Genomic DNA, 10,227 nt, shown 5'->3' on the forward strand with positions numbered 1-10,227 from the left:
TTATTACTTGTATAAAAATGGGTACCAATAATGGTAATCCAGTTTTTAATATTACCACTAATTTATGGTAAAGGTGAAACCAAACCCTAGGAAAAATGTATGGTGAAAATGGTGACTAGGCGAAAATACTCCTTACTGAACCCTTAAAAAATTGTCATTATGGGATCTTCCAAACAAATTGGAGAATATAAACAACACTTTATTTTTACATAAGTGGTGTTGCTTTTAAACAACAAAAAGCAGAAAAAAGAATCAAGTTAGAGAGGGGGAAGAAAAAGACAAAATAAAAAGCTCTCTTTTTCTTCTTCTACACCAAAACTGCAAAAAATTGTTACCTACTCTTTAAGTTATGTTTGTGTTTTCTCAGTTTTAGTTTTCTGCAACTTGTACAAACTATCATGAGTTTCTGAACAAATATCAAAGTTGGGGTAGTTTTTTTTGGACAGTAGGGTTTGGTTTTGAGAAATGGGTTTGTTTTGTTTTTTCATTAGAATCATTATTATTCATCCAGAAACAATTAGTACAAAAATCAGTCTTTTATAAATGATGATGATGATGGGTTTAAGAAACAAATTCAGGATTTTGTGATTTTTCATTTTTTGGGTTTTCAGTTTTCAATTTTTGTTTCCTTTTTTTTTTTGGTTCCTCCTCTGTGATGGGTAATGCTAGTGGGAAAGAAGAGGTGGCCGGTAACAACAACAATCCAACTGATGAACATGGGTTTGATTTTCATGGTGAGGATGCGCAGGATATGGAAGAAGCTGATAACTGTGCGCAAGTTAACTACCATGCACTTGGTGGGTCTTCCCATTCTGAACTCATGGGCCAGCCTCCTCCTCCATTTAACCCCACAGCAACTCAGTCCCCTTTGTTGTTCACGCCTCAGGTAAATTTTCTTTCTTCTTTGTTCCATTTTTGGTGTGTTTTTCAGCTAATTCAATTCAAAATGGTGTTTGAATTATCTGTTGATTTTTTATCTTTTTTTGGTTTGGCAGATTAGTAGCAATTTATAAGTGGGTAACTTTACTTTGAGTTCTTTATGTTTAAAATTGATTTGATTTATGAGTTCCCTTCATAGGTAATTTAGATGAGTTTGTGTATTCAGTGTTTCAGGTTTGTTATTTTGTGAAGTTTTTGAATTTGGGTTTGTAATTGTGTTTTGCATTAGAAAAATTTGAAGCCTCTGAATAAGCTCTCTAGTTTGTGATTATTAGTTGTTTGTTTGGTAAATCACTGTAACTAAATTATCTTAAAAATGAAGGGATTGCAAGTGTTTTAGCATTGTTTCATGTGTTTTACAAGTAAAGTTTCCGTGTACAATGCCTCTGGTAGATTTATAAGTATGAGTTGTTTATGGAGATGAGAGAAGGAAACAAATGAAAAGGAAAGGAAAAAGATGTGATCTTTGTGTATTTGATTGTTAATGTCATGACACTCTCTGGAGGTTTGTGGACTTAAATCACACCACTTGCAGGAAGGGGTTTTGCTGATTTGCTTTTTTTTTGTTCGATTTCTAGTTAATGGTTATCTTTCTCGCGTGAGTGGAATTTTAGTTTCCTTAATTTTATAAATCATAAATTTTCTTTTCATTTTCATAGATGTGGTGGTGTATGATTCATTTATGGTTTTTTTCTTACTTTCTTTTGATTTGTGAACACATTAAGTTCTTCCACAGAGAGTGAGAGACCAACTTGAAAGCAGCTCATCTTATTCCCCAATTCGTGTCACTTAACACTTGATCATGCATAATGTGGTACAATGCTGAAAAATTACTTTATGCTGTATGAGCATCAAGAAACTTGTGTAAATTATCATAGTTGCACAATGACCAGTACATAAATGTCGAGATTATTAGCGATGCAAAAGTAGGCTAAAGTTTGTTGTATTTTGGTTTTGTTTCTCAGTCTCCCGTGGTTCCATTAAGGAGACCGGGTGAAATTGTCATTCCTAGGCATGCCTGGCCCCAGAATGATACCGTGCCTGATGTCAGGTATGAGGATGGGATACCAACCATGATAACTTGGAGCTATGGTGGAAAGCAGGTCGCTTTGGAAGGATCATGGGATAATTGGAAGACAAGGTACCAAGAGAAAAACTTTTTAAGTTTGGGCATCTTTTTCAGTTTAAGTAAAATTTATGGCAAAGCTATTAGGTTTCCAATCTTTAACCCTACTCATGAAAAACTTCTCTCATATATGAAATTTCAACCATTTTTGCAGAATGACATTGCAGAGATCAGGCAAAGACTTCATCATTATGAAGGTGCTTCCGTCGGGAGTGTATCAGTACAGGTTTCTTGTAGATGGACAATGGACATATGCTCCTGACTTGCCGTGGGCCCAAGATGACAGGGGTAATGCTTACAACGTTTTGGATTTGCAGGTATCTTCTACAATCTGCTCATTCTCAGTTTTTTTTTTTGTTTTTTGACATTTCATACGGAAGGCGTGTCTCAATTTTTAACCTCTTCTTCGCAATAAAAGTAATCTTTGCCCTTACTATTTCATGAATGTTACCTATCTTCAACAGTCTTTTTACTATTATATCAACGCATTTGAAGGACATGATGATAAAAGACCATAGGAATAGGAGTCATCTAGAAGCAAATGAATGCTTCATGCTGTAGGTCATTTTGGTCTCATTATGCTGTAAAGTCTTTATTCCCTCTGTCTTGATCGTAGGTTGGTTAGGCAAATGAAAAAGATATAGTTTACTCTTCAGACGAAATTTTTACACAGAATTACTTCCATGTTGAACTGGTTAGAACAGGAGTAAGATCCAATGCAGAGTAGAAGTATCTAAAATCATGATAAATACATAAATCATCTAATCTCTTAATTGAGAGTTCATCATTGACATTGTTCTGTTCTTGAGAGCATCAACGATATACATGTTTAGTTCGTCCCATTTGTATCTCGCTAATAGAATTATCATTATCATATTTCAAGAAGGTATGTACTGTTAGGAACTGAGACTCTGAAACTTGATGCAGGATTACGTGCCGGATGACCTAGACAGCATTGCTGGCTTCGAACCTCCTCAGTCTCCAGATTCCAGCTACGACAATTCAAACCTCACTTCAGAGGATTATGAGAAGGAGCCACCATTTGTGCCACCTCACCTACAAATGACACAACTCAATGTGCCAGCATCTTCATCAGCCATCATGAGGAATCATTCTTCTTTCTCAAGACCTCCACACGTGGTACTTAACCATTTGTATGTGCAAGAGGCAAAGAGGGGTCAGTCTGTGGTTGCACTCGGTTCCACAAACCGTTTTAAGTCCAAGTATGTGACCGTGGTGCTTTACAAGTCGTTGCAGAGGTAGACAGAAAACATCCCTTGCGTCCTAAGTATTTTCTTAGACGATATAAAGGAATATATAATTTACTACAGTCACTATGTCAAAGACGAGATGGATAAGATCATAAGAAACCTCTCATAGAATGACGTTGTAAACACTTCCTCAATGCAGAGGCTTATTAAGCAATCCCATCAGATACTTCTAGTTTTCCATTTCTTTTTCTTCCTCTTTTTCCTTTTTCATATTTTAGGTTTAAAGATGTAGCATTTCTTTTTTGCACTTGAACTAACTCAACCCTAGCTAGTGTTACCTGACCAGTTCACCCTGGCACAACTTGTTTAATGAAAAAGGTGGAAGAAAGACTGGGTTGTGCAGCTTGTGCCACCACCAAGGCAGCAAGTACTAGAAGAATTTGGCATAATGCCGTTCTTTGCTCACAAGTACATTAACAAGTTAAGTTAATGACCAACATTCAGTTCTGACACTATATTTAAGAAACCAATATTAATATAGGCAAACCTCAATTCTAACAGATAATCAATGTTCATTGTAAAGACTCTGCTCCACTTCACTGACCTAGCTATTCTTACTATTTGATTCTCAAATTCAAATTTAAAGCCAAAATAAAGCTCTCAACACACTTAAATTAAAAGCAGCATTGTCATCTCTTTGTCTTTGAGCTCACTGATCATCCAAATTATATTAAAGACTACCAATTGTTCACAGTGATGCGCCAGTATTACTAACCTATTTACTAAAATACTGGGCACCCTTTAACCACAATACCAGGTTCAGTTGGGCAAGTAGCTAAGGGACAGTGATCAAGATCGGTCCCCCACCACTTTAGAGTCAGTTTCTGATTTTGTAGTGCGAAGAACAATAGCACACCCATGAAGGCTGTCCCAGCATCCAATGCGGCCGACAAAACGTAATTGTATTTCTGCCACCACCCTTTCCTGTACTTGAAGACAAAGTAGTTAAAAATCATTCCTGTGATTAGCCAACTTGCAATATTTGTAGGCGTTGCTGGAGGCATGCCGGCGAATCCATAGGAGATAACAGGTATATTGATCAATGGAATCCATTTCTTCTCGGGGAAGATTTTGCTCATCACCCAAATTGGTACTGGCAAAACAGCTCCAACAAGGAACAACCACACCAAGTTTCGGTACAATCCACCTGGTCCAAATAATCTCCTTGGTCCAATTAGTCCCCATATAACAGAAGCATCAAAGGTGACTTTGTATTTTGGACAAGTCCATGGACTATCTGGATGCAGAGCATCAACGTCACATATGTTTTCGATACTCCCAAGCATCCACCATGCAACTCCAAGGTTGACAATACCAGCTATGATTGTTCCAGCAAGCTTCATCATAGAAAGATATCTTTAGTAAGCGAGTGAACCTTTTACATTATGCACGCAATATTGCCTTACTTCTGAGGTGTTTTGGGTTTCGTACCTGGGCGGTGTACATACACTTGGGTGGGATTTTCATGTAGTGACCAAGTTTTAGATCGGATAAAAACGAGAGTGCATGAACAGTACTGATACGGCCATATATTTTGAAAAGAAGATTAGCAATGGGTTTTCCTGGTAGCATGTAGCCAAATATAAATTGTGCTATTATGTCGTATCCAGGTTGCTGCAACAAAACCAGAAAAACATCCAATAGTTAGAGCAAGATTTGATCTTACTGGTGTCATATTTTTTGTATCGGAAATCAAATGGAAGAAGGGAAAATCTTTAAGAGATTGGAAGTGAATACTTGGTTTGTAGTTGCTTGGATGACTCCAATGGGTAAGGTAACGATAAAAGCCAATGTGAACGCGAAAAGCATCCCCCACCAACGAAGTTGAACATCTTTTTGCCAAACGAAAGAAATTAAGAGAGACAAACCAACACTTCCTCCCAAGAGAATGAGATACCACCACTGAGGAACTTCTTCGTAAGCCTTCATTAGTTTTGCATGTACGTCCAATTTCACATTTTTCGCTGCTGATTTACTCTGTTTCCAAATGTCACTGCAAGATCCGAAGTCAGTCAAGACTAAATACCAACAACTAATTTGATGCGAAATTTTCTAGCTTTAGTAGAATATTGGGCAATGCTTATTTTGAACTACACGGTCAAGAAAACATAGTAAGGTACTCTCTGGTTAATCTAACTCAAAAATCAAAACCTTCGCTAAAATATGTACTATGGTTAAAAAGAAACTATGCAAAATATACCTGCCATGGAAGAGTGCAACATGAGTGAGAGTAGCTGTAAATCTTGCAAATCCAGACCCAATTGAAAGAGCGAATAGTGGACTGAGATATAACTTCCCATAATTGTCATAAGCCGCAATATTAAGATCATATTGTGGTGTCAGGATCTTGTCAGTGTTGTATATTTGACCAGTGGAAGTGAAAAGCTTATTTGAAAACATAGGAAATTTTCTTGCATCAAAAGTGCTATATTTCCAATAACAGATAGGAATGATTATGTAAACGAACATAATGAATCCAACTGCAACATTGAGAATTGAAACCCATGGTGTAACAAGTGGACTTCCATGGTAAGCTGAAATTCCTGCCCAATCAAGAGTGAAAGCACCTACACCAAGTCCATGATAGCCAGATCCAATCTGTTGAGCAGTAATGCTATGGGGCCATGCCCAACATACCCAAGAAAAGAATGTTAACATTGGGAATAGATAACCAGGCAGTGTGTAGTAAAGGAAACTTGCCCCCATGAAAATGAGGAAGAATTGCATTCTTGTTAGGCTCGTGGATTTTGGATCTTTCTCATGTAGAGCTCTGTGAATTAGCAATAGTTATTGTCAGTAACTTTTAATTGTTATCAGATATTTAGACAATGTTCTTCAAAATAGGACATGTGAAAGGAAAATAATTGCATTTAATTCCATGAGTACGAAAGCAACAAAGGGTCCATAGCTCAGTGGTAGAGCATTTGACTGCAGATCAAGAGGTCACCGGTTCGAACCCGGTTGGGCCCTTTTTTTTAAGTGTTTTCCTTGAACCTTACATTTCTAATCTTTAACAACCCGGTTGGACCCTTTCTTTTTAAGCAAGCAGTCGTCTTTCTAAACCTTACATATCTAATCTTTATCTCTTAAAACTTGATTGGACACGGAATAGAGTACCTGAACAAAGAAACCTGAGCAAGGTTTGACGGCCACCACATTTCAGCCGGAACAACCAAATACCTCCTCAACATCCCTGCCCATCCATACCCCAATATCTGCAGCAATTCCATTAAACATCATCAACCGAAGTACAATTATTAGAGAGAGGCCAAAGCACAATTATTGACATAAAGGAGAAGGAGCTTGTGAAGTACAACTACTTCCCACCCACTGTAGATGTAGATGCAAAATTGCAAACCAAATGAAGATCCTTTGATCAAAGACGGTATGCACCAAATCAAAGCGGAAAGCAAAGAAATCAAAGACAGTATGCACCAGGTCAAAGCGGAAAGCAAAGAAAATAAGAGAAGGAAAGAAAATTTATTACCTGAGTAGTCAAGACAATAAGAAGAGCACAAAGGAAGTTCAAGCTTTGTTTGTAATAAGCTTTCATGACCGTAATAGCACCAATAGAATAAGCATCACCACCACCACTAGCAACACCACAATTTGCAAAGATTGTGATAATAACATGTTCTTTCATATTGAAAGGCCCTGGATTTAAGCTAAAACTTGTACCCAGAATTCTTATATCTTTTTTTGGAAGTACCGATGCCATGAATTTACCAATGGGCAAGACCATAATTTGCATCAAGATCGCTGATATTGTTAATGGTTGAGTGCGAAAAGTGAAAAATGTATTTAGGAAAATGAGTATGGTACACGAAACTGTACCTAGAAACCATGCCCGAAATGTCATTACTGGTAGTGACGGGTCATCTGTTTCTGGTACTACTAGTCTGACTTCCTCTATTGGTGAATGATCATCCGATGATTCTGCTGTTTCTTCCGCGTAATGGCTTTTCTCTTTGGACTCCATTAATGGTGGATTTTTGGCTTTCAGTTTTGAGAACCCTCTCTGTTTGTCTGTGTGACTCTGTCTCACCTTCTCTCTAGTTTTATTCCCGCTATCTATAAGAAGTTAAATAGGGTCTTGTCAAGGCGTACAAGTATTATATTCTGACAAGGATGATGTATAATTTCTAAAGACATTGTAACAACAAAAGAAAACTAAGAAAGCAGAAAAGAGAACATCCGTTTAAAAACAAAAAGTTAATAGATTCTACCTACACGGCTACACCAAATGGCTGATCAAGATAGTGGCTCAACTATAAGAAGGCAGAAAAGTTGAGAGATGGATGAAAATCTGTTAGTATTAATGTGTGTATTTATATAGAATTAAGCCTTATGTTTATAAGGATATACTGTAACACTTGCTACACAATTTACTGATCGCACCAGCACAAATGGGGAATTACGTAATGTGAAAACAAGTAAAATGGCGTGGTCACAATAGGAAGATGGTTAGGAAGCCGAATCACAGAGGAATGCCCTGATGCTCGACGAACACAAGTGGGCGTGTGTCAGATGCATTTGATGCAGAAAGCGATTTTTTTCTTTTCATATTTTGCTTTATCAATTATTAACGTGGCCTCTGGATTTAACTTTACTGCAATCAACATAGCTCTACTAGTCAAATTACAAGTCTAACTAACCTTTGTGTTTAGTGTTTCCGTCCTAAGCTTATGCAACTTTCTCCATTCTTTTCTTCTTCTAGCGCTACTCTCACCTCACAAAATAGACATAGGATCCCACCCTCACTGGATAGCTAACCACAAGTCTCATCTCTAGTCTAGCTGAACCTAAATTACCTAATGGAATATGGAAACAAAAATGTTATGTAGTGCAATATTGGTGGCATGTTTCTGCCTTGCATATTGAAATAACTAGCTGAAGCAACAAGCCTCTTAGGAGTTGCACTTTCATTACCTCTATACAGGGTAACTTATCTTTTTTAGCGCCTTGTACCTTCACAATATTAGCTCTATGATTTCGAGTTTATTCATGTAGAGTAGATTAGAAACAGGCTCAATGGATATACTTATGTGATGTCACGTGCTTTAGAGACAGGTTATTAGTCTATTTTAATTGAAACCTTAAAGAAATGTAACCAACGTTTATTGGAAAAAGCAATTTGCAATTTAACAAAGGCTAATTACATTAAATTGATTAAAACAGAAAGAATTGTTATTTTCCGTTTTCCAGATTACATTCTTTATCTTTTAACTGATCTACTAGGATCAGACTTCAGAGGATAGTGCCAAGTCAGAGAAACTACTGTACTTAAGTTCATTGACTGGTGGACGATTAACGGCGTTTGGTAGTAAGAGCATGTTTCCTCAAGGTTAAAAGCATGTAACATGAACGTCCATACGTTAGATTGCCTAGTAAGATGACAGTGGTCTCGTGTATGTCTCGTGTTGCCATCGAAAGAACACAAACTTCAGTGGAATCCAAGTGTCAGAGTTTGATTGTGGGTTTGTGGTCCGCTAAGAGTCAAACGTAGACGATGTATTTGGACCTTTAATCTTTCCACATGTAGGTCCCGTTTGACGACTTGTGAACTACTATGGTACTACCTTTTTCCTTTTGGGACAAGGTCCTTATTAATGGCTCTTAAATCGCTTGTTTTGGACCTCCTTGTCTAGTAGTCTAGTCTAGACTGGTGATGAAGGATTTGTTCTTGATTATGATGATGAGAGCAGATGGATCAGATTCTCTCCCTCCAAATCTCGGCCTCACGACTAAGATCAATATTACTGTGTTAGGTTCTTTGGTATAGGTCCTATAGGATCCTAGATTGGCTTGCTTGAATGTGACGGAGCCGTGTCCAAGTATGCTAGAAGAACTTGCAAGCCACATGGGATGGGGGCTATCCAACTAATGTGTAGTCTAAAAATAAACTTATAAGGTAAATCCGTAAATGTTTTCTCTTGTCTTCCGATGGAAAAAACAGACTTCGGTTTCCATCTAGTCATATGATTTATTTATAAACTGAGGAGGACTTTATCCTGCTGGACTGGCTACAACATTTTTGGCAGTGCCTGCGGATACTGAGAATTGGGTCAATTTACTTTGTATGCTGATAAACTTGTGATCCTTGTGCTCAAATGAGAAAAGAATCCGAGGCTTAGCTAAAGCATTACTCATGCCTGTCCAAACCAAAGCATAGAGCGACAAGGAGGGAGATAGATACGGTTGTCCATGGGCTAGTTTATTCGCTTTTGTAGCCTAACATTCTTCAGCACTTCCTGAAAACGACGATACAAGAAAATCTGATCTTCCACTATATGGAAGCATTACTGTTCAGAATATTAATCACTATACTTGCATCACCTTCCAAATTTACTGTTGTCATACTGAATCACTGATTATGTAGCTGCTCCACTTTGTCACAACAGAAAAGCTAAATTTACCAAGGCCCGAGGGTTTTATCCGGCAAAATCCGTGCTCTCTCATATTTTTACGGCCCCCACAGCCCACCAAAACGTGGACCCGTGCTAGTCTTCATAGGTGGTGGGGCCCCTTAATTCGCGAGTCGGTAGATATATAGCTAATCTAACAACATCAAAATAAAAAAGAGATGACGATCATGAGATTCCCTGAGTGGTGCTTATGCTTCAACTAATAGGATGTTTGGATACAAATTTGTTTCTAATTTCTGTTTTTTCAGAAGTAGAAGTCAGAAGTAAAAGTCATAAGCAAAATTATTTTGCTTCACATAAAGTTAATTTTTAGATTTCTAGAAATTATATTGAAATTTGACACCCAAACTGACTTCTGACTTTTCGACCTTTAGAAGTCGAAAAGCTATTTCTGATGTACTATCCAAACAAGCTATAAGAAATACGTCGTAAATGTGTCCTTTTCATCACATCTTTTTCGTGCTTG

General features: G+C 37.5%; 2 protein-coding genes and 1 non-coding gene across 3 annotated transcripts; 2 read left to right on the forward strand and 1 right to left on the reverse strand.

Moving 5' to 3' along the window:
- The first annotated feature begins 239 nt into the window (after positions 1 to 239).
- LOC113302161 (SNF1-related protein kinase regulatory subunit beta-2) lies at positions 240 to 3,516 on the forward strand. Its single transcript, XM_026551017.1, has 4 exons — positions 240 to 886; positions 1,905 to 2,080; positions 2,220 to 2,382; positions 2,993 to 3,516. Exons 1-4 carry the CDS (start codon positions 656 to 658, stop codon positions 3,326 to 3,328), a joined length of 906 nt encoding a protein of 301 aa, XP_026406802.1. The 5' UTR covers positions 240 to 655; the 3' UTR covers positions 3,329 to 3,516.
- A 277-nt stretch (positions 3,517 to 3,793) lies between these two features.
- On the reverse strand, positions 3,794 to 7,685 carry LOC113302150 (oligopeptide transporter 3). Its single transcript, XM_026551007.1, has 7 exons — positions 7,563 to 7,685; positions 6,824 to 7,407; positions 6,454 to 6,551; positions 5,537 to 6,106; positions 5,074 to 5,329; positions 4,768 to 4,950; positions 3,794 to 4,673 (listed from the first exon to the last, which is right to left on the reverse strand). The coding sequence occupies exons 2-7, from the start codon at positions 7,313 to 7,315 to the stop codon at positions 4,059 to 4,061; spliced, it is 2,214 nt and encodes a 737-aa protein (XP_026406792.1). The 5' UTR covers positions 7,316 to 7,407; positions 7,563 to 7,685; the 3' UTR covers positions 3,794 to 4,058.
- Positions 6,235 to 6,306, forward strand: TRNAC-GCA. Its single transcript has one exon. It is a non-coding gene; the product is annotated as a tRNA-Cys (tRNA).
- Positions 7,686 to 10,227: the final 2,542 nt, after the last annotated feature.

This window comes from Papaver somniferum, chromosome 1 (genome assembly GCF_003573695.1).
Source record: "Papaver somniferum cultivar HN1 chromosome 1, ASM357369v1, whole genome shotgun sequence".
Classification (NCBI taxonomy): domain Eukaryota; kingdom Viridiplantae; phylum Streptophyta; class Magnoliopsida; order Ranunculales; family Papaveraceae; genus Papaver; species Papaver somniferum.